At 28.0% G+C, this 26,202-nt stretch overlaps 1 protein-coding gene across 1 annotated transcript in view; it reads right to left on the bottom strand.

Annotated features, from left to right (window-relative positions):
• LOC107443645 (uncharacterized) overlaps nucleotides 1-26,202 on the bottom strand; it is a 92,703-nt gene that overhangs the window by 32,249 nt on the left and 34,252 nt on the right. The window contains exons 3-5 of the mRNA XM_021146422.4: nucleotides 20,690-20,844; nucleotides 19,199-19,328; nucleotides 18,013-18,182 (exon numbers count right to left, since the gene is read on the bottom strand). Coding sequence (XP_021002081.1) covers nucleotides 18,013-18,182; nucleotides 19,199-19,328; nucleotides 20,690-20,844 — 455 coding nt within the window. The remainder of the gene's footprint in view (nucleotides 1-18,012; nucleotides 18,183-19,198; nucleotides 19,329-20,689; nucleotides 20,845-26,202) is intronic.

Raw genomic sequence — 26,202 nt, forward strand, 5'->3', positions numbered from 1 at the left:
CCAACGAGGCTTGACGGTTCCACACACCCAGATAATTTTTTAAATTTTTTTTATGCCGCTTTCTTCAGTTTCTTTTTTAGATTATTAAGATTTGCTAAATGATGGTATTTTGTTTAGAACGTTGTACTAAATACATTTCTGTTTTATTTTTATTTTTATGAAAGGGAGTTTCTGGTATAGTTAAACCGCTATTCAGCAACTTTAAAATAAATTGTCTGCGTGTTTTGAATGTTGTATGGCGCTTGAAATAAGGACACTTTTGTTTTGATGTGAATCGGTTTTATCATATAAATTCTAATTTGCTTAGAGGTTGGTAGGTCGTGATGAATGAATGCACAGCGGGTTAAAATAATCTAAAACACATTTAATTTATTTAAATTAGATGCAGATGCATCTGACAAAATTTTTAGTCCATGTAAATGTCATGGCAGCACCAATATCCGAAATTAAATTAACCAAAATTAAATTACTGAAGTACAATGACATCAAATTTCTTCTAACTTTTTCAAAAAAAAAGTATCTTTGATATTGAATTATATTTTGCTGAAACTAGCAAAGTGAAAGTATATGATACAACTATTCCTGTTTCTTTCCGTCGATAATATTTTAAAACAATTTTTATTAATTACTGGATTTCTCAAAATGTTACATAAATAAACCTACTCTAATTTTAATTAATTCTTAAGAAACGCTAAATTAGAAAGGAGTGGTCAATTAAAACTCATAAAAGATCATATCAGTTGAGCCATTTTCTACATGATCACAAACCCGAAAAAAATATAGTCCTATCTATCCATTCCTAATTGAAAAAATATGCATAACAGAAAAGCGGTTAATATTATTAACTTACCTTTAATAATCTCTAATGAAAAAACAGTAATTTCATAATAAAAATAAATGCTCGTGGTTTTTTACTAATTAACTTCGAAGTTCGTAACTATTCTAAGGAAATGAATGTTGTCTTACTAATTTATGAATAATTCATGAAAAATTATACATAATAGTTTGTGGTGAGAGCTATTAACTAATCACTCATAACATTGTAACTTATTTACAAAAAATCCCAGTTATAGTTAATAATGCATGCTCGGAGTTAATTCGTTTTTGAAACCTGTTTGGGACTTGGCCGTTACCCGCATTTTACTATTTTAAAGAAAACATTTGAGTTCAGGGCAAGGTTTCAATATAGCACATGCTTTATTATAATTCCCAAATCATTGCAAAAAAAATTCAGGGACATTTTTTTAATACATGACTTTATGGTAATTTTATTGGTCAGAATAGATTAATAAAGATTAATGATTAGATTAAATTTGATTAGATTAATGGTTAGATTAGATTGATTCTAATGGTTTAATTCGAGTGATTCGGTGATTTTACGGCAATTTTCGCTGCAAAAATTACGGTATATCAGATATTATGCTCCGTAACATGTTCCGGTAAAAATGGATTTTACGGTGAAAATTACCAGCCCCCTGAGTGCCAATACTTTTTATAGTAGTTTGATCCGTAGTTCTTTTAGGATACAGTAATGAATCGTATTAATTAGAATGACAACAAATAATGTATTTTTATATTAAAAAAAAATTTTTTTAACAAGAATATTTTAATAGATAAATATTATCTTTTTGTTACGTAAAAACAAAGTAAAACTTCATGAAAATAACACAGATAATGTCACATAATCAGATGGACGATCCCTGCGGTTTTATAATACAACCCTGCTTCATTATAGTATCAAAACTATCTTCTCTTAAGTCTTCTTGAAATGATCCATCTATTTATGTTTCATAATTCATTCTCTATCCTTGGTGTGTGAATTTTATTAATTTAACAAAAATGTTTTCCTTTGAATTATTTCAAAATTAATATAATTCCAAACCACCGAAACAACATTAATCCATCGCATTTATGTAAATAATTTTCAATAAAATATCTTTTTATTTTAGCTCTCAAGATCTAAGATTAATCAGTTCAATTTCAATAACAAATGAAGATATCTATGAAAAATAACCATCAATATCGCTTGAACTTAGTGCAATATTGAGTATTTTTCTCAGTAAGTCAGGAAACACGATCTTTTCAGTTTTATAATAACAAATCTACTTCATTTTTTTTACCAAATCTATATTCTCTTTAGTTTTTTTGAAGCAATCCTTCTATTCATGTTTTATTGTTTATGCTCTTTTCACATTGTTCTATTTTTATTCAAGACAAAAACATAACCTTTTCCCTGAATGATCTTCCAATTAATATAATTTCAAAACATTGAATCTATCGCATTTACATAAACAATTTTCAATAAAAAAAACTTCGCATTTTAGACTCAAGATCTAAGATTAATCTGTTCCATTTCAATAACAAGTGAAGATATAAAAACACAACCATCAATATAACGAAAAATATTGATGGATTCCTTAGTAATTTCAGAAACACGATCCTTTCGGTTTTGTAAAGGCAATTCTGCTTCATTATTGTATTAAAACTATCTTCTCTTTAATCTTCTTGAAATTATCCATTTATTCATGCTTCATTATTTGTGCTCTTTACACATTGTTTTACTTTTATTCAAGACTAAAACATAACCTTTTTCCTGAATGATCTCCCAATTAATATAATTTCAAATCACTAATCTATCGCATTTACTAATCACTAATCTATCGCATTTCATTCAAGACAAAAACATATCCCTTATTTTCCCTTGAATGATCTCACAATTAATATAATTTCAAACCACCAAAGTAACACTGATAATTTACATAAACAATTTTCAATAAAATATATTTGTATTTTCGGACTCAAGATCTACAATTAATCTGTTCAATTTCAATAACAAGTGAAGATATATAAACACAACCATCAATATAACTAAAAATATTGATGGATTCCTTATTAATTTAGGAAACACGATCCTTTCTGTTTTATAATGTTAATTCTGCATCATTATTGTATTAAAACTATCTTCTCTTTAATCTTTTTGAAACTATCCATCTATTCATTCTTCATTGTTTTTTATCTTTACACATTATTTTAATTTCATTCAAGACAAAAACACATCCTTTATTTTCCCCTGGATGATCTCACAATTAATATAATTTCAAACCACCAAAATAACACTAATCATTTACATAAACAATTTTCAATAAAATATCTTTGTATTTTTGGACTCAAGATCTAAGATTAATCTGTTCAATTTCAATAACAAGTGAAGATATAAAAACAAAACCATCAATATCGCCTGAAAAATTGAAAGGTTCGTTAGTAAATCAGGAAGATTAAAAAAAAATGAAAAGGGAGGAACCCAATCCTCACGAAATCTTCGCCAAGTACCTTTCAGAAGATATTTCTCCAGCCTCCTATATCTCATTAAAGATATTTCAAGGAGCAGTATGGCAGGGAGCTGAAATTAATGAGCAATCCAGGCGGCGGAATGCCTTAGCCTTAAGAAACATCGTGATATTGCACCTGTGTTTCCTCCACTGCAATAAAGGGTAGTCGCAGTCATTAAATATAAGAGATATCTATAACACACGTTTTTTTAGAGGGTAGATCACGTCGGTAGTTGGAGACCTGTACCCTGGGAAACGTGAAGAGCTACTTTGTAGACTTTGACAAGCTAATTATTATTACAACTTCTTCGGATCTAAAAGAATCCATGACGCAAACATAACTTTTGATTAATCTGAGTCCTCTGATGACATTAGTTTTTGAACTGGAGCTGAAATCTGCAAGTCGTGATATCAAAGTACAGATATCTGCATGTGAAATCGGAAAAAAAGAGCTACTGAATTACCGGCACGATGGAATTTGTTTATCTTTTTGAATGGTTTTGTGTAATTTTTAGTGGTCTCAAAGCAAGTGTTATCGTGGGGTAATAATTTTGAATGGTTGTTGTCAGTGAATTCGAGTACTGTAATTAGACTGAAAACATGACGATATTTTTGTTCCGATCAGAAGTTGAAAGATGTTAAATGAAATCAAAATGCGGAAGTAGAAAAATTTTTTCTTTGAAAAAGCAGTTTTTATTTGATTTATCACCAATAAACATTTATCTTAAGGTCACTGGCATATCAGATCTAATAACATGTAAAATTTTTCACATATTCTTTTTTTGCTCGGAACTTTTCTTCACGTACTTCTTTTGTATTAATAACTCTTTTTGACGGCTACATTTTAAATTTAAATTATAATATTCTTATCCTGTGCCTCAAAAGTAAATAACTTATTTTTTATTAAAATTTCAGACATGAATTTGCACATATATTTGTAAAAAGAAAAAAAAACGTATTTCATGAAAAAAGAAATGAATTGGAATGGAATTTATTGTGTCATAACATATAATTGTCAAAAACTTAACAAATTTTGAGTGGCAATTAAAAGATTAATTGTATATTTCTGTATAAAAACCACGAATTCCTTAATTTTTTTGTAACGAAAGGCTATGTCTTAAGTATTTTCTTTTTCATTTTGAATTATGTATGAACTATTGATTATTGGCGAAAAATCGATATTTTGTTTTATATTCGTTTTAGTCTTTACTTGGAATATACTGTAATTAAATTGTAGTGATTTCACAAAATGTAATACTAGTTAATAATTCACATTTTATAAATAAAGTTGCTAATTTTTTTTCCTACATACGGATATTAAATATTATTTTTGACAAAAGTTGGAGATTTGCTGGAGATAGAAAATAAAATATGGAGAAAAATAAATTTTATAAATTTTTTACCATAGCATGAGTTAAAGGAACTTCAAGGAAATATTTAATTAATTTTATTTTTCAAAATAAATTTATAAGTTTAATTTATGGTTATGACATCAAGATATGTTCACGCATGTTTAAAAATTGCGATGTATCCAATTAATATAATAAACGAAGTTACTCGTTAACCGTTTTGCAAATTATATCAATCTAGCTTATTTGCTTAAAACTATTTTTAGATAATAAAAAAAATTATAACGAAATCATTCAATTAAACAAAATAAAAATATTTTTAAGCTTCCGCATTACGAACAATAATAATATTTAGATTAATGTTAAAAATATTACATTTTCTTTGACTATACTTTATAATTGAGAAAAAAATATGATAAAAACTACAAGAATATGCTAAAATTTAAAATTTACAGTATTTCTATGAAGCTATGAAATCACCAAAAAACTCGCGTTTCAAAATTTTTTTACTGAAGCGCTTTTCTAATGATTTTGGTTAATTAACAATAAAAAATGGTTTATCTGAGAAAAATTTGTTAGATTTGGTAAAATTTGGTAATTTTATCATGATACCTTAAAACATGGCATGAAAACTATTTATTCGACTAAATTTACTTCGCAGTTTTGAATTTTTACTAACTGCGTGGTAATAAGGATAATAATTTTGAAAACCATTATTTCCGTTAAACTGTTATCACATGAACCGAATAATTACAAAATGAATGGTTTAATTACCACATATTTTGATTTTACTAACCAGAGTTATGGTTTTTTTTTCTTCAGAAATCTCATATCCAAACTGTACTGTAATTTTACCAGAAATGTTTTCTCTTTTCTCAGAATTTTACATTTTTCGCACCAGAATTTCCAGTAAACCATTACTATAGGAAGCGGAAAAATTTCCAAATGAACTGTTTAACTATCTTTTATTATCTTATATTTTAACTATTATTTGTTTTCTTTCTTTTTACTTCAGAAATGTCAATGCCATACAGTACTGTAATTTTACTAAAACTTTTTCTCCGTAAAAGAACACAATTTTCTTTACCACATCATTAATCGCACTATAATTTTTTTTGTCAAGTTAAATTATCTATGACACACACCTGCTTTAACTAAAATGTACTTCTCAGTTTTACACTTTTATACTAAATGTGTGGTAATAAGAATTGCAATTCTGAAATCCAGAATATCTGGTAAACCTTAACTATATGACCGGAAAAATTACCGCATGAAAATTTAAAATATCGTATATTTTAGTTTCATTAATCAAAGTTAATTTTTTTTCCGGAAATGTCATTACCATACAGAATGGTAATTTCACTAGAACTTTTTTCTCCTTGAAATGGCGCAATTTCTTAATAACTATTTCCATAGCATTCATCACACCGTAATTTTATTTTCAAGTTAAATCATCTAAAACGCACACCTGCATCAACAAATCTAAAACAAAACATTATGATTATTTAAGAACAACACCCGATCCGAGATCTATACAGTTCACCTCCCAAAACCACCCGCTACTGTTATGTATTGTTTTATGACAAAGTAAAGAAAAAATGACAAATTCCACGGCAGCAAACCACGCAAGCAATAATATTTCGATAATCAAAAAACAGCATAAATCAGTAGGCATGATATTTTACTCTCGCAGTACGTCGCATTAGCAACTCTGAAAAAATCTGTAAGGTCAAGAGCTGTTACCTGAAAGATCAGGTGTCAGCTGCTTGAGGGCGTTATGCTGATACTTCATCAGGTATACTGATATGATATCGAAGTGAAAATATTACTTTAGGATTAAATAAAACAGTTTAGAACGTGGAATGTTTTTCTAAGCTTTTGGTGGTTTATTTTGCGGTTTTTCTTATACTGTTAAAGCTTTTTGTTTCATAATGTTAAAGTATAAGAAACGTCAGTATTTAGATTTCTAGTAAACAGTGATAAAGTATAAAAAAAAATATTTAGCATTAATGTTTTGTATGAAAAAAAAAAGTAAATCTGGAATTAATTATTTTATGACTAATTGTACAAAAAATTAACTTCTTACATAAAGAGAAATTAAACTTTTATTTTGACGGGAAAACTGAATTCTGTGTTATTAATTGTAGTATGCAAACAGAAACAAAATGTTGCTTCCACTTTAAATATTAGAGTATTTTATTACTGGCGTTGAACAGCTGATCCACTTTGAAGTTCGCAACAAACAATGTTCTACTCCATAGCCTTGTAGTTTTAAACTAAACACAGAAGACAAGAGAACTCCTGGAGCAAGTATTGGAACAATCTAGCCTTCGTAAAGGACTTTTTAGTGGAACTAACCCGCATTTGCGTTACATGGAGAGGAACACCACCAAACCTTACAAAGTTAGCCCGAGGACAAGGGGATTCTAACTCATGGTCTATCTGGCCCTGAGGATAATTTTTATGTCAGCACTGTGATCAGTGCGAATACGCGTTTTTTTAAAAACTCTAATTGTTTTTTTTTTCTCAAATAAAAAAAAACAGAAATGTTTGTTGGAAAAAGAAACTGTACTATCAAATGTAAATTTTCATCCTAAAAAACAACTTTTTTTTAAAAAAAAGTCACTAATTTCTATTTTTTTAATAACTTTTTTGTTACTAAAATAGCCTTATGACATTTATTTAAATAACACCAATACCTATTTTAAGTTACCAAATTATTATTCAGTGAAATCTATTTTCCATAAACTAAACTTAATTTCTTGAAATTTGTTTTACGTTTCGAAAAAATAATTTTAAGAGATTATCCAGTAAATAGAGTAAAGTAAAAGTAGTGCAAAAATAAAATAAGAAAAAAGTTTAAAAATGCTGTGTACACAAACTAATAAAAGAATTTTTTTTTTATAAAATACATGAATGATGTTCAATAATACGGCATCGAATAACCTACGGCTCACGGATTGCTATTTTCTCCGTCGTTTTAAAACATAAAAGAATATTGCTTTTAGACTTCATCCTTAATTAAGCAACTTTATTGAAATTTTCGCGGCAGGTGATGCAGCATAAAATATGACTAAAGCTACAGAAGACAACGTATGGGTCGTTAAACTTTTTTATTCATTACAATACACGTGGCTTCCAGATTTGCGTTGGTTTCAGACTTTCAACGGTTTACCATGCTTTCTAGCAATATTATTTCTATTAAACCACCTGCAATATCTCCAAAGAAGCCTCAGGCGGATCGAAGACTGAGGCAAGAAAGCAGCTGAAATCTCTTTTTTTACCGAAGCGGAAATTACAGTATACGTTCCCAACTTTTAACTACCACTTTTCTTCTCATACAGGTAAAGGTGCGTGTAAATACGTACCACGTATAACTGAGGGACGATCTGATGAAGCTGGGTATCCCTCAATACCGGTAGTTCTGTGGACATATTCACCTGCCACCGCTGCAATTGGTCATTTGGAACTTTCAATCGATTCCAGTTTTGGCCGACTTAACAATCGGTAAATTGGTCCAAAGGCAGATGGTCCAGGTTGCTCAATATACACGACCCCTCCTTTTTTCAAGCTGCAGACCTTATCTTGATGCTTATTATGAAGACAGTAGTTATATTTTATGTTATCCTATGTTATTTGTTTTTTTTATTATCCTGTTTTCTTTTAGCTGTCCTTGATTTCATTGTTTTGCATGCCATACATTGAAGGTAGTTAAGTGTTTTTACAGAAGTGTATTGTAACCGGAAGTTGTACATTATTGTATAACTGCATCTATTTCTCATTCTTGATTTATTTTACAAAGCTGTATGCTATTGTTTTTTTCTTTCAAATGGTAGTTTATACTTTTTCCTGCTGTTTTTCAGTGTTTAAATACTGGAAAATTCTGCCTTCATATTTTATGCTAGAAATTGCTTTCCAGTTTAATATAATTTACAATTGATTACAATAGCGGTAATTGAGACCGTGTTTTGGTACGTTTTAAAATTGAGAGCTAGAAGACAATTTACCTCTTTCAAAAACGTAATGCTTATAAAATATTTATTTTAATAAAATTTCAGTTTTTTTTTTATGTTTCATTTGAAGAATCATAATTAAAACATATGATATGGTTAAACTTTTCCTTAGTTTTTCTTATCTATAGCAATGCTTAAGTTAATGAAATTAGCTATAAACGAAGTATATTATTTAAATTTAGTAATTGTCATTTATCAAATAATTGAATCAGACAAAAAACTGAAAACTGATAATGATTCTCTATTGATTTTGTCAAATGAACTAATTGGCATTTTATAATTTTAATTGCCTTATGTTACTTAAATAAGCAATTTTAATTTTTCAAAGTTTCCAAATGCGTAAAAATTTTAGCAAATAAAATAAAATTTTTAAAATCTATTAAAATCAAATATTTATTAAATATAAACATCTATTTGAACAATTGATCTATTACATTATTAAACAAGATTAAATTTAATTATCTATTAAAAATCATATAAAAAATATTTCAAAATTATTAGATAAAAATTGTATTGTAAATTATTCTACGATATTTAAATTTTCGGCATTTAAAACAGCAATCGAAATATTTCCTTTTCTATTAAACATCATGCAGGAATAATATTTTAACAGAAAGTGACTAATTTATTTTTCTCATGAGCCTTGTTTTAAATAATTAATCATGTATTTTTTTTTTCATTTTAACTATTTCATTTTTTTTCTAAGTGCACACTAACTTTTTCTGTAGACCCTAAAACTTTTTATAGCTCCGAAAAGCATTTCAGTTTTTACCATAAGTTTAACCATTTAAATGAATATTACCTCATCGCGCATAACAGTTTTTCAAATTATCCGCTCCATTCTTAATAGCCCTACAAGCAAAACTGTTTGCATATGAGAAAAGAAACATAAACACGCCTTCTTTTACGAACGGCGCTTTACTTCAACACTACCCATCGTCGGAAACGACTTTAATGTTGGTTTTGGCTGTAATTTATTTGCTACGCACCCGCGCATTATGGTAAAAGGGATCGGTTGTATTTTAAGAACGTCAGCACTTCTGAAACGGCCCTACCTTTATTCAAGCAAATTGGTGCGGGCCTCTGCTGCAGGAATTACAATGTGATTAAATAGAAAACGATATGGCCCTTCTCCTGGGAGTTGTTTTCTCAATGATGAGGGTACCGTTTAATGTAGTAGTTAATAAGTTTCCTAGACTTTGAGTATAAATGATTTTTGATGTACTATAAAATTGATGTTTTATTACCAGTAGACGGTGGATTAAGTTCCTGTGGTCGTAAAGTTTAAATCATGAACATGCATGAATTCATAATTTGAGTAAATAGCCTGAAGGATCCGTTTAACAATTAATGATTTATTTCCCACTACGTTTTGATGAGCTGGATGTGTTACCATGCTCGAGGAGTTGAGCATCAGGTTGGATAAGCTCACATTCCTCATAAACTCTGTGGCTTAATTAAGAATTTCAACCCCGTTTTCTTTATGTTTGAAGTTTTTAACTTTTGTTTTCGAATTAATGTAAAATTGATACTTTCGGTTGATTAAAATTTTAAATAACGCAACTTGGATGGTCTAGGAAATATGAGGTTGATTATTTAAAGTAAGTACCTCTGTAGCCTTCCTTAATTTTATTTTATAAAAATAACAAAACTAAATGCATTACTTTTGTAAAACGAATGAAGAAAAACTACTTTCTGAAGGGGAATAAGGTAGAGTTTGGTATAGAGAAGTTTCTATAAAGTCTTAAGAGAAGAAAAAAATACTGTAAAGTCTCGAGATCTATTTTGTGGTTTTGGCTGGGGCTTATAGCCTTTGATACTGCTTGGAAGTTAAAGATTTTGATTAGGGATTCCATGACATGTGTACCATGTAGAGCAATAAACATAGTATTGGATAAAGAAGCAAATGAGTTTCTTTCTCATAGACTGAATTTATAAAATTGATCTAAAAACTAACATTTGTTATCGAAGAAAAATCGATCGTCTATTTGAATCTGAAATAGTTTGCTTTAATCCAAAATCGTTTGCGATATTTTAACCGTAGCCTTAGGATATTTTAAGGGTATACCCTTTGATCCATCATGAACATTAGGGACAAAGGAAACTTGGAATTCCTAAGACTTATTCTTGCTGAAAATATAGATAATAAAGAACAGTGGGCAAAAATAAGGTGCAACCAAATATGATGTGCAAATTGTAAATAAAACTTATTCCAAACTAATGCTTTGTCTACCACTAAGAACATTATATATGAAAACATAATATGGGATCTGAAAAAAAAAATTCGAATGTTGAGGACGTGAATCGAATTTGGGCTAGTGCAATTTTTCCTCATAGAGAGACAATACTAAACTGAGTCAAAAACAAATGAATAGTTCTTAAAAATGAGTACTATTTTTAAAAAAATTAAATGCTTTTCTTAAAAATACTTCACATATTTTAAATTGTTTCTCTTCAGAGTCATGTGTTGGCCAAATTTTATTTTTTAATGCGTTATTAGGTGCTGTAAACTGGAAAATAATAGATTTTAGGAAAATTTTAGGATGTTGAATTTTTTATTTTTTAATCAAACTTATATGAATCCATGCTGACTTATTTAAATTTCCTATTTCCGGCGGAAGGATGAATGAAAATGGAAGTTTCAGTCACCAGTTTAGAATCGAAACATGTCTTCAGCCGGAAATGTTTGCGTAACTTGTGTGCCATTAAGAAGACTATTGGGGCCCATACAGTGATATGTTACGTGACTCGTTGTCCTAATTGCAAAGATTTCAGAACATGGAGACTTTACACGCTATCAAAGCGCACATCTTTTGAGTTTATACTTCAAAAAAAGTAAAAGCAATGTTCAGAATTATTAAAGCTTGTGAATAAGACCAAAATTCTTGAATAAATTTTCAGTTAAGAATTAATGAAGTATTCTTGCATGTAGTGCAAGACATTTCTCGTTCATGGTTTATACTTTAATATTAACGATTTTTAATTTAGTTACAAGGGCATGATATTTCTGGCCATTCTGTAGAGTATGTAAGTTTATAGATTAGCTTTCTTGTTTTGCTAAATGCTTTTTAAAATAAATTTTGATTTACGAGTTTCGAGAATACTTTGCCACTTTCTAGTTAAATAACGAAAAAGTTGCATCAGTTAAATTTTGGTAATTTTAAAATTTCAAAATTATGATTGTTTCATTCATTAAGTTTATATAATATAAAAAAAGTTTATATAGCAATAGAACATTTTAATTGCTAGTCAATCTGATAGCCTTCAATGAGATTTTATAGTTCCTGGTTTACTTATTTACAGATATTATTTATAGCAAGGTATTTAATTATTGTTAAAGCATTATCTCTAAATGTTGCTCTGAAATCGAATGATTTAACTTTGAAATCTTTAATTAATATTTCGATTTAGTCTAATAAATAATCATACACTTTTTTTATTGTTTTTGAGTGAAACAATATCAATCTGAAATATTCTTCCAACTAAAGCTTTGACTGATGAAGAAATGCATAATTGACTGATGCCATTGACTGATGAAGAAATGCATAATTACTTTCTATCAAGTGTATTTAAAATAAACTATGTTTCATGCATTTGTTGCTTTAAATACTATTCATATTTACAAAGAATGATTCAAGTTAAAAAATGATAATTTAATTTGCAAATAGTGTTTATTTCATATTTCAATTTAGTCAAATAAGTAATCACATACTTTTTTTTTGTTTTAAATAAAACAATATCGAATTGAAACATTCTTCAAATCTAAAGCTTTTTCGAAGGGAAAAAAAGTTAAATACCTGAAGTAAACGAGCTGAGGAAGAAATACGTAATTACTTTCTACTAAGTAAAAAAATATGCGTCATATCTAAAATAAACTATACTTCATACTTAAAATAAACTGTTTCATACATTTGTGGTTTTAAATACTATTCATATTTGAAAATAATGATTCAAATTAAAAAATGATAATTTAATTTGCAAATAATATTTATTTAATACTTCGATTTAGTCAAACAACCAATCACAAGCGTTTTTTTTGTTGTTTTAAATAAAACAATGTCGATTTGAAATATTATTCAAACTAAAGCTTATTCAAAGGGGAAAAAAGGTAAATATTTGAAGTAAACGAGCTGAAGAAGAAATACGTAATTACTTTCTACTAAGTAAAAAAATATGCTTCATATTTAAAATGAACTATGCTTCAGACATTTCTTGCATTAAATGCAATTAATATTTTTAAATACAAATGAATTATATGTGATGTAAATGGGTTTTTGAGTCAACGTTCCAAGGGCTATGCAAATGAGCGAAGATAATTTGGTAGCACAAAGCTCAGTTGCATCAAAAACAAATTTAAAAGCTACCAAACCCTTTTCTTCAGAAGTTTGCCGTGGTTGCAAGTCTTAAATCATTAAATGCCGGAAATAGGAGGTGGTTGCGAGTAGGAAAAAAAAGGAAAAGAGGAGCAGAAGTTATTGAAATCAGGTACTAATTGCAGCTTAATGAGGTCATGGAAGGGTCACAGGGTACAGATCGCAACTTGAGGTTGCAACATTTAACTCATTTTTGCGCGATAGGTGAGATTTATCGTAAGAAAAACTGAACCAAAGACGGTGAAAGAAAAATCTTCTTTCTTTCGATATTTAATGGTATCTGCAAACGATGCAGACACCTCAGAATGAACTTTGAAGAAACTACTTTGATATGAACTATAATCAGAATTTTAGCTTAGTTATCAATGCATAGTGTGACTTTAACAGGCTTAAAAACTTGTTAACAGGCTTAAAAAACTTGTTACCATGCTTTCTTTTATTTATTTGAAAATAAAATTGTAAGAAAAATCAGATAAAAATCTATTCTATTAGTTGTAATATCTTATTAAAAAGAAGGTAGAAAACTGATTAAATATCAAGGCTGTTTTTACTGATGTATGCTGTAAACCTTATGTTACTGACGTATGCTGTAAACCTTATGAAAGTTAATGATAGTTTACATAAATATACAGAAAATGAAACAATTACAGGTTTTTCTAAAATATGATACAGAATACCTGTGTTCATATTACATTAAAACAGTAATAATTCGGTTATTTATTATTTTTTCCCTTTAAGTTAAAGAAAACAGCATAATTTTGATTAATGATTTTTCGTTAATGATGTTTGCTTTCTTTTTTCGATAATTACGATACATATTTGCGTGGGAATCGCATATATTATAAATAATTTAATATTCGTTCCAAGATCATTCGAAAGCATACAGATTAAAATAGATAGAAAGTCTACGGAAATTAATGGCGGAATATATTAAATATACATTGTTAGACAACTTTTCTAGAATCCGTTTTCAGACAACTTGGGGTCAAAGCAAATATTAACTTATCTTAGATTCTCAGCTTTCTAAATATTTCTAAAGTTCATTGGCGTTAGTCTTGGATAATAAACTTTTCTAACATCAACTCTAAAGCAGAAAACTTGTCAACTTTTCTAATAGATAGGAACGATTCGAAAAAAGTCTAAAATAAATCTCAATTTTATGTAGACTTAGATTTTAAGTGCAATCAAAATAAAAAAAATGTACTTCAATTTTTAAATATTCTCATAATATTATTAGATTATGTTTATAAATGTTTTTTTAGAAATTTGTATTTCAAATGCTTCATTTTGTTTTGTTTAATGTACGGAAAAATGCAGTTTTGCATGAATGCAGATTTTTTTTCCGAAAACATATTATGAAAGATTTTATATGAATTACATAAATAATTAATACTAAGAACGCTGCAAAAAATCTAGGATCAAATTACTGTAAAAAGTAGCGGCATTCAGGTTGTCGGTACTATTTACCGTAAAATTTATTTTTACGGGAATGACATGTTTAAAAAATCTGATGTAAAGCAATTTTTACAATAACAGTTACCGTAAAAATCACTGAAATACTCTAATTAAATAAATGCTACTGTAAAAAATACGGTATAATATTTTATGGTAAAAACGGGTTTTACAGTAAAGTGAGTTTTATGGATGAGGTACCACTTAATACCTTAATTTAATCTGAAGTTTTTTACAGTGTAAGAAATCTCCTGGCTCAAAATAAACTTATTGATTAATGACAGAGAAAAAAAAATTTAGACCTAAGTTTAACAACACATACTTTGTATTCATGGACTTATAAATTACGCGTGTTCATTTCGTCATTGAATTGTAGAGGACGCATTTGTCAGCAAATATTATTCCGAATACACACTTTTTGCTTCTGTGTGGTCAAATGATTTTATTTCAGTAAATAAGTTATGTTGAACATTAAATGATCAAAAACGCTGTACCTATAAATATTTCAATTGCGTTGACACAATGAATTCTCCTCTTTTATATTCCAAAGCATACTTAGGCAATAAAAAGAAGAAATGTATGGATTGAACTATTAAAGTGATGTATTCTGTTGTCATCGCTAGAGTTTATTCTCTTATGTTAGGTTAGGAAAAAATGTCACTTAACGACCGGAAACTCAATTCATAAAAATTAGAAATAATATTTTAAATATTTTGTGCAAATTTTGTGGAACTATTTAAAAAAAATTATATTATCAGTTGGTCGCGGCTTTTAATTGAAATGAGTTTTCTTTGAATATTTATTCTTACTTTTATTTTTATTCGTTAGTCAATCATTAAGTTTCAATTTTCTTTCATTATTTGAAATAGCTTTATTTTCATCCTACGAAATTTGAAAATCAGGGTCCTTAAATAATGCTTATATTTAAGGATATTTAAGGTTATATATTAAGGCTTATATTTTTAGTTATAAGACATCTGGATGGTAATAAATATACCTTAGAGATTCAAATAGTTTATATCATTTGTCTGTAAAATATAGATCAGTTTCCTAGATTTTTTGAAAGAATTGATTTAATTCTATAACGTTAAAGTTTCCTGTTTAAGTACAAGGGATTGAGAGAATACGTTTTTGTGGAAAATCTCATATTTTTTTCTGTATGTTGCGGTGTTTGCAGTTTTTTTTTAAACTTAAATTTAGATTAGTTTACATAAAATATCATTTTTAAAAAGTGATATAGTTCCAATCGTGAATAATATATTCGATGCATATGTTTTCTATCTAAGGTTGAAATTTACAATTATTTGGAATTAAGTATTAAATAAAAAAATGTTTAATATTTATCATTTTTTCAGCGATATTCTACATATTATATCCCTTTAAAATGTATTCCAACCAGTATGATAAAAAGATGTAAACTTTATTTGACCCTAATGTGATATCTTTGATAGCAAAATGTTTAATTTTTTGTACTGTTTGATCTTTTTTTTTTTTTGTCTTATCAGAATCAGGTAATGAAATTTCATATGCTACGGAAATATACAGATTGGAAGAAAAAGTTGACATGTTTCCAGCGCTCAAAAATAGGCACTCATTTTCAAGACATGCCAAACGTTAAGGAGAAGAAAAAAAAGTGATTTGAAATATAAAAAGTTAAGTTGCTGAAGAAATATGGAAGATAAAGGTGAGATAAACTTAAAAAAACATTAGTTGCCGAGAGAGACTAAAAATAAAGATTTATTTAATAATAGCTTATTTTTGTTCAAAGAAACAACGTATCGTTCAAGACTGAAAATTCATATAAGACATATAAAACCTCAAACAAAACCAACTTTAGTCGTAAGTTTCGCAAAGAAATAAACCCTACAAAATTTGCAAAGAAGTAATGGAATATTTGATATGCATTGCACATCATTTTAGGCTTCAATTATAAATGCATTATTTCAAAGTGTGCATAATCACATTTGATCTGTCAATGTCTAAACAAGTAACGCAAGTGACTTATGGCGTTTTATCTAATGTAAAACGATAAAATTGATTAGAATAAAATCTTCTAAACTGTTTGGGTCATTGTCTAACCTCGGGCTAACTGATAAAGGGTTAGTAAGCTCACATTTATCAATAGTTCACTTATCAGCTTGTTTATTACTACCAGAGGTTATTGGGTGGAACCTTTGTATTTTTTTTATTTTTATTTTCTGTGTTAAAATAGCTCAAACTGCGCTATTTTCTTCTTAAATATGGTAAAATTGACTTTCAAAAACCAGTTTTATTTAAAAATAGCGGAACGTTTATTAAGTTATCAAATTCAAAGGTAATTTATCTCATTTGGTTCACCTAAATAATGCCATGCCCTATGTGACAGTGGTAAGCTTGTAAGAACTTAATTGCTATATTTCTTTTTAATTATTTCCGTATCGTTACAGATAATTTGTTGTGGAAATCGGTATTTATTTTGATCAGAGTTGAGATTAGTATCATTGCTTATTTTTAATCCAGTAATTTAATTAACATTTTTTCAAGTAAACATGATATTGAGCAACCATTTAATTGCCGTTGTATATTTTTGATGTTCTGAACTTGTACTTTCTAAGATTTAGGGATTCGCAATTAACTTAATATTAACAGTGAGAACTTCATGTGAATTATTTTGCGTTATTTCTTTAGAAGTAAATTTTAAAATTATTGTGTGGATATTTAAAAAAAAAATAGGCTAAAAACTTTTGACTCAAAAGATAAACTTAATCTAGAACTATGGCACTATTAAAAACTAATGCTTTTAAGTGTATATTTAAAGAAAGAATAAATTTTTTGTAAAAAAAAAAGAATAATAATAATTAATGAATATAATATTAAGTAATTTGATATAACTGTTTTGTATTTACTATCATTAGTTTTATATTTCACATAATACAATTCAGATTATGTAAGTTCAGATGCTCCCATACTTTTGTAAGCAAATATACGATTTTGCGAGACTTTCATTAAAATTAGCATCAATATTTTTTTTCAATTTTAAACTAACCATTTTACAAGGCTACCAATAAAAAATTCCGGATCAAATGACGGTAAAATTTATCAGCACTCCGGGAGCAGGTACTTTTACCATGAAAAAAAGTGGATATTTAAAAAATAATAATAATAATAAATTTCAACAAAAACAAAACATCTAACACACTGTAATTTTTACAGTAATAGTTACCATAAAACCAATGCATCACTCCATTTAAATAAATATTGCTGTAAAAATTACGTACAATATTTTACGGTATAAAACGATTTTAAGGCAAAATAAATTTTACGGATGATACATCCAAAGTATCGGTAATTTATACTGCAATTTGATTCGAAATTTTTTACAGTTTACAATTATTTGAACTCCCGTTGAAAGTTCAAGTAAATAATGAAGGTTTCGGTTTTTCATATAAAAAAAGATTAAATTCCTTTTTTTAAAAAAATTGAAAATAGATTTTTTATTAATGCATATGGTACTTACTTTACTATGTGTCATTCTATGGTAATACAGGTTAGAACTTGCTGTAAACCGTTTTCCACAGACATGGCATTGATGAGGTTTTTCACCGGAATGAATTCTTCTGTGTGTATTAAGTGAACTAGAAGTACTGAAACCTTTACCACACACATCACATACGTGAGGTTTTTCACCTAAAAATAATAAGAAACGAAATGTAAATATAAAATTTAAAAACTGCATTTGTTGCATTGCACTATGTTGGTAACAGTTGGAAATCGGTCCTTAATGATGATATGATGATCTAGAGACTATACTAGCTCATGCTCTCAGTTTACTATTATAAATTTGAATTTAAAAGCAGATAGATAGAGCAAATAATTAGCCTATGGTAAGCTCCGTAACTACCTAACTGCGCGTGGACATTATACCGTCTTTGAATCTCCCTGGGACATTACATAAAAGTAACTTTCGAACATAAAGAAAGTACACTCTGATTAAACTTCCGGCCTATAGCTCTGAGAATAACACCATGGTCCAAAGTATGGTAGGCGGAGGCTCTATCTACCACACCGCCTGGGAGGCGTTAAAAAATTTAGTGGAACAGAGTTCAAATGAGTCTTAAAAATACACAAATTTCAAGATTCATGAACATTTTTGGATCTGCTGCGTGCCAGAAGCATTAACAAAAAAAAAAAAAAAAAAAAAAAAAAATTAGAAAGATCTAGTTCGCCTTATAAAGGATATTTTACTTTGCATTTATTTTCTAGAATTTTAACTTAATATAAAAGATACTTACAATTAGATTTTGTCATTTTCACTTTTCATTGTGTGTAAATAAATTTAAAAAAGAAAAATCTAGGATTAAGTATCGATGAAAAGTCACTTTTTGCTTCTAAAACACAATCTTTAAGTCTAATAATAATTTGAACTGAAATATTAACAACTCTTTTATTAAGCACGAAAAATGTCTTTCTACATTTAAAAAAAGAAAAAAATCCTGATTGAAATATAACAATAGACTGAAAGCTCAAAGCCAAATTAGATCTGAGTTTAAACTTTTGCAGTTTAGTCATTTTTAAAAGGCCAGCTTTAACAAAAAAAAATCCATTTACGTTTATTGGAATTCGGTTTTAAAAAAGAAAACTATACACAAAGAATTTTCTTGAGGTTTAAAAATAGTCTTAGAAAAGAGAGGAAAAAGAATTACCGGTGTGCGTTCTCATATGTCTCCTAAGAAGGGATGGTCGATCAAAGGCTTTCCCGCAAACTTCACATGGCAGTAATGTTCTTTCTCTTCCTTTCTTTACTATTGTTGGCCTTATTTCACTATTCAAAGACTAGGAAATAAATTAAAAAAAAGTTTATTGGAAACAACAGAATGACATTAATAATATTTTATCACACATCAAATAATTATTCAAAACGTAATGGACGTTTTTTTTTTCTTTAGATTTTTATTTTCTGTATTGTGTTTTTTGACTTTTTGTTTTCTTCAATATTTTTGTTCAAATTGCATTTCTTTAGCTTTTTTATTTTATTTGCAAGACCTTAATTATTTCTCGTTAATACACTATTATAAATTTGTTTTAAACTTTATTGTGAATCTTTAGTATATGTACCATATACTAAATGATAAACTATATATGGCTATATTATCATCTATAAAAAATCTAACGTGCAAAAATGTATTAAATAATAATGGCGTGTAATATATCAAGCATTTACAATGCTACAGAATTCAGCCCTGTACGGAATTCATCCTGTACGGAAATCATTTTTGAAAGAAAATTCATATTTTACTGCAATATTTTGTTCATTACTTCTCTTTTCGGTGCAAGTTTGATTACAAATATTTGTAAACAGCTTGTAGTAAGCATTCCTCTTAACAAATAAATGTCGAACAATTTTCATATTTTCATGCTTTCGGAGAAATCATAAATTCCTTCCTGCTTATGCAGAATGAAACATTTCATTAACTTATGCAACAAAGTATTAAAACTGCACTGAGATAAGGAAATGTGATCAAAACTACCAGAATATGATTAAATTTACCTACAGCTCTAGGGGAACAGCAAAAAGCTCAATAATTTTCATGAAAGTGCTTCGGTAATGATTTAAGTAAATATTAACAAAAAAAATATGTTTTTTTTATTATGAGCTAATGTTAGGCAAATGTGGTAAACTTTGGTAATTTGATCATGATGCTTGCATGAAATAGAAACGATTTATTCGGTCGAAATTACTTTTCAGTTTTGTATTTTTTTTTCTAGATGCTGGGTAATAACAACTATAATTTTGAAAACCAGAATTTTCAGAAAGTCATGTGAACGGAAAAATTCCAATATGAATGGTTTAAATATCTTATATTTTGTTTTTTTTAATCAGATTTTTTTTTTTTAAAGAAGGAATGTGATTACCACACAGTATGGTAATTTTACCAGTATTTTTTTTTCGTGAACTACATCTTGTGTACTTTTCTAATTCTTTGTGAAGTGACACGTTCTATTAGACGAACAATGATTTTTCAGGTTTCAAGTAGGTTTATGCATAATAAAAAAATTAATTAAATAAATAAATAACAAAGAAATGGTGTATGCTGAATTTTTTAACAGTTGATGTAAAAGCAAAATCAAATAATTTACAATTATCAGATCTGACGCTGAAAACTACACATATGTCATATTCAAAATATCCTTACTTCGTCACTGGGTGATAAACCATCACTTGATACGGATCTCCTTTCTTCTGGTTCGGAGGGAGGTGTCATTAATGTCCTCGTTGGTTGAGGGACATCAAGGGTCATCACTGGTACTCGAGACGATAACAGAGAACGCGACAAATCTAATGGTGTGTCTGAAATAGAATAACCTCAAATTAATTTCTAGATGTTTGTAGTGGGAGCTATGATAAGCTTAGAACGATAGAATTTGAAAAAAAAAAAATATGAAAAAACATTTTTACTGTATGAAAACAATTAAAGGAAATTATCTATATTGAAGATAAGTAAATTTTTTTAAAATTAATAACAGAGAACGCGACAAATCTAATGGTGTGTCTGAAATAGAATAACCTCAAATTAATTTCTAGATGTTTGTAGTGGGAGCTATGATAAGCTTAGAACGATAGAATTTAAAAAAAAAATAAAAAAAAAACATTTTTACTGTATGAAAACAATTAAATGAAATTATCTATATTGAAGATAAGTTAATTTTTTTTAAAATTAATAACAGAGAACGCGACAAATCTAATGGTGTGTCTGAAATAGAATAACCTCAAATTAATTTCCAGATGTTTGTAGTGGGAGCTATGATAAGCTTAGAACGATAGAATTTAAAAAAAATATATATTAAAAATATTTTTACTGTATGAAAACAATTAAATGAAGTTATCTATATTGAAGATAAGTTTTTTTTTTAAATACATTAAATGACATATTTTAAAATAAAATTATCCCTCATTTGTTTAGTTCAAAATTTGCGAAGTAAGTTTAAATTGGAATACTGAGTATTTCCTTCATCATGTACCTTTTATTTCTGGCCAAACATTAAACAAGTTAATATTAGCCCTTTTTTTATTAGTCTTAATGATATAAAAATATTTTTTTTAACATCGACGATGGTGAATGTCGACCTTCTCCAGTGCAAAGGAGAAATAATATCGAGGGGAAATATAGGGCCATAGGAATTTCAGTCATAGCATCATACAAATGTTTTTTTTTTTTCAATGTTGATCATGGTGAATTTCGATATTTTCCTACATAAAAGAAAAATAAAGTTGCATTTGAGTTTTAGCGCATATGAATGTTTTTTATATAAAATTTCCAATAAATATTAACATTTGCTTGTGTAGAAATGATGGTATTTAGTAATATTTTACAGCAAGTAACTAAAATTTTTATGCATTTTCTGAAAGATGGAATCAGCATATATATTGGCATAATATTGGCACCAGGTGCTCATATTTCTGCTACAACTTTAATGAAGTGATAAACTGAACCATCACTCAAACTAAGCAATCATGAAGCTAATTTAAAGAATTACGGTAATGCAATTCAAATTAGCATTACATTAAAGTTCCATCAAATTGGCACCATATTATGCTCCAGCAATCTTAAATCTCTAATAGTGTGTATAAATGTTGATATTTATCAAAGAATGTCAAAAATTACCAGACATTGTTTTTTAATAGTAAGACGCAAAAATATTATTTATAAACACAATTAGATGATATGATTTATGTATTTCTCTCATTATATTTATAATTAACATCTCATAACTATCGGATAAAGTATATTAATAGTACATAAACAGGACGTAAAAGTGTTTATTAAATAAAGATTGCTATCAGTTATTTTGACTTATGTATACCTTTCTTCAAACATGCCTTCCTTATTTTTAACAACTTTTATCAACCTCTTTCGTAAGAAAAAGCAATAAATAATTTGTCACGAAGAAAAAAAGACAGAAAATATGGTCATATATTTTTCGCCAGTTCACAATGACAGGTTTCATATGTGAATGTTGTCGCCAAAGTCTCCCGCTCTTCTATGTTTGAAATCAATAATTTGCATAAATGAACATCACCCGCGGCACACATCAATGACGATCTTTTGTAAAAGAAGAACCAAACGACCTTGTTTTTTTTATTCGTTCTTTACTTCGGGGAGGGTTCGGATTTGGAAAAGCAAAAACATATCTCCATTACCTGTTGGAGACACTACAATATTTTGTCTCAATGGCCTGTCATTTATTAATGAGGAGCTGTCGAATCAATGCCTTAGAGGTGAAATATCTTGAAGCGGAAGAGATGGACCTTTGATTGATTATAAACTGTGCTAAAGTTTATCGATTGCAAAACAAAAGAAGAGAAATTAAAAAACGCACCATTTTGGAATCATGATTCATCCAAATTGTACCATTGTATATTATTGTTTGCAGAAGCATTTTTCAAGAGTCTTATTATTGTGAAAGGTCACTGAGTCAAAAGCTACTATACAAAACGCGTTTTAATTAATTAATAAGGGAGCATCATACCAAGGGAAGAGATACCATTTACGGTAGATTCTCTTTTAGCTCCATTCGTAACATTAAATTTAAACTAGAGATAAAATGAGTTCTGTTTTACCAAGAATTAAATGATGTTTCAGATATTATTTTTTTTATTTGTCAGATTGTAATCAAGTTATGACATAATTAGCTGTTATGAAGAGGTTTAATTCTGACATACTTTATTTGCAATTTCAAACTTTTAAAAAAAGAAAATAATAACTAAAGATATTTCAAATTTTAGTGTTTGTTTAGCCCGTCTATGTGTTTTCTATAGCTAAAATTTTAAATTACTAATGTAAATGAAAGAATTTTCGCCATGATATGGAGTGTTCTTAAATTGAAACAGAGCAGTCATAAGTATTTCCGTAGAGTCCTTTGAAATATAAATTATTATTGGTCATGGAGAAAGCCTTGTTTAACCGCACTGAGTAATTTTGGTAAACTAAAAATGCCCAGGGCCGTTTTAATTCAGATTTAAACATTAATTAAAAAGATATGACTATTTTATGGCATTTGCATTAAATATAAGTCGCTAATTCGAGAGTATTGAGAATTCGATGTTGTCATGAGACAAAAAATGGCATGTCATATTTTATTTGATCGTCAAAGAGTTAAATTGTTAATACTCAATATGCGTTCAATAGTAATGGATAATTTTTCTTGAAATGCTTAAAACAATTTAGATGGAAGGAATTTCAGTATTATAATGTACAATTTCTTTTTTAAAATGGCATAGGACAGTGAACTATGTTCATATTTTTGTTTTTCTTTAGGCATCAATAACGAAACACTGATGTTATTTTTATTCAGGTATCTTAGAATGTAAAACATTTGTCGAATGTAGATATTTGTTCAGCAGTTCCAACAACTTATTAGAACAAAAAAATAAATTCATAAACAAAAATGACATTATTTTAAGGAATTTAAAAAAATATCTAATTTTCATTGATTAAGTATCAGAATTAAGTATCAGAAGTTTCCTTTTAAAAAAAATTTATAAGATGTAACTTGAAAAATTTATAAAAAAATAATGAATAAAAATTTTTTAAAAATATAATTTCTTTTAAAATTAATTATTTAAAATTGTAAATAGTAGTATAAAAGTAAAATAACAATTTATAATTAAATTACAAAGTTAAATATTTGTTTTAAATAACAGTGATATAGAAACGAGTTAGTTTGTATGAAGCAGTGTAAAGCTAGCTCAACTGAATTTTGAGATAATCCTTAAACTGTTTAAAAAAACGTCACAAATATTATAAATGAGCTTTTGGGGCTTAAGAAATTAAGGTTAGAACGTTGGAGATGGGATCAGAACAAATTTAAGAACACTGATAAAAACGTACGGAACAATTTCTTTGAACAAATATGAATAAATAAAGGAACCGTTCTGGTATTTAAGAGATTTGGTATGGATTTGATATGCATCACCTCAAATAATTAAAAAGAAACAGTGTTATTTACATACCTTTCATTTTATTCGACAAAAATTTAATATCATATACAGCAACAATTAAAGTCTTTAATTTTTCAAATTTTTTTTTCTTCCTAATTTATAATAATTTATATTTTAAATAATACCCTAAGGTTATTAATTATTCATTTGAATTTTATATTTCAAATATTATAATAGTAAAAATATTTATCGAACATAAACAAGAAGAAAAACCTTTTAACACATATAAAAGCTTTCAAAAACTTGATTAATCTAAATAAATAATTAAAAAAAAATCAGATGAAAGAAACAAAATGAAATTTTGCTTGTCTAAACAACGAGTTCTCGAAGTATAATTAAACTAAATTTTCTTATAACTGGAAGATTACGTGAAACTTAAAATGCGCAATCCTATATTCTTTGCGCATTCAACATTAGTAAAGTAATTTAAATAAAGCAATTAAACCAAAAGTTCTCCAGGAAGCACTTAAAACGCATTTTAATGAAAAGTTAAGCATATTTTCATTGATTAAAATGCATCTAGCGAGCAATAAGCTGACAAAATACATCTGCTACTTGTTCTCAACAGGCTGTTTAATAGAATAACCTAAGCAGTTAGTACAGTAATGTTCCGACTACCCTCCCTCGCCTAATTAAGCATTCATTTATGCAAATCCATCGCAATTAGAAGCCTCTAGTTATTTTGCAAGCCGCTTTGCCCGACTGTGGGTGTTGGGCTCGCTTCCAAAATACTACCGAATTAGCTCTCATTTGGCATCAAGTTGCTTTTAAGACTGGTAATTTTTCTTTTGATAATTCATCTTTATTCAAATGGTAATAATGGGCCGAGTTTTAATATTCAAAAGAGAGACCTTCTTGGAATTGGGTTGCATTTCAGCATCTTGGATTCTGAGAATAAGACGTATATCTTGACAGGGAATAAAAGATGACACTTCAGAAAGGTCGATGATGATGGATGATGATTTTTACAAGGTGACAGGTGGTATTAAGACATATAAGACTAATTGAAGGATGGTTGTTCATGACACTTTCATTATCCTACATTTTAAATTTTACAGGAGAATGGGAAATTATTAAACAGTGTGCTTCTGAATTGATGACTTCGTTTCCAAACTTCAGTGTTGGAAATATATTATTACATATTCATCAAATATGCTTGAAAGTTTTTTTTAATAGCGCAAGCAACAGTGGCAAGCAGAATGACAACATTTTTCTTTGGGCCAAACAAAAATCTCATTATGAAAATAAATTGAAAAACGGCTGAGTTCCTTTAAATGCTTACTAAATCCGTTTCAGTTTTCAGTTCGACTTTCATTTCATTCCGTTCAACTCATTAAACGATATTGAAAAATTTCGCTTTCTGTAAACATTGTTGGCAATTTGTAATGCACCAGGCAAATTGGAAGTCTTCAGTAACCTCCAATCTGTTAGTTTTTCAGCAATCAATTGGCCTAGTCTATGTTTCTGGGCTAATTAAAAAAATATGCAGATAATTTTTCAATGAAACTGAATTTTCTTAGGATTTATAACAAACCTTTTAATAAGGTTTTGTATTATAAGCTACTTAGAGACATTTTAAATTGCTTGGAATAAGTTATGATTAATTAATATTGAATGACATATTTTTCACTTAATCTAAATGTATATGAATCTATTACAACAAGCATAAGATCTTTCTGTTGTTCCGGAGATTTTTTTCGATTTGCT

Source organism: Parasteatoda tepidariorum, chromosome 8 (genome assembly GCF_982258835.1).
Source record: "Parasteatoda tepidariorum strain Cologne lab strain chromosome 8, Ptep-v5.0, whole genome shotgun sequence".
NCBI classification, from domain to species: Eukaryota; Metazoa; Arthropoda; class Arachnida; order Araneae; family Theridiidae; genus Parasteatoda; species Parasteatoda tepidariorum.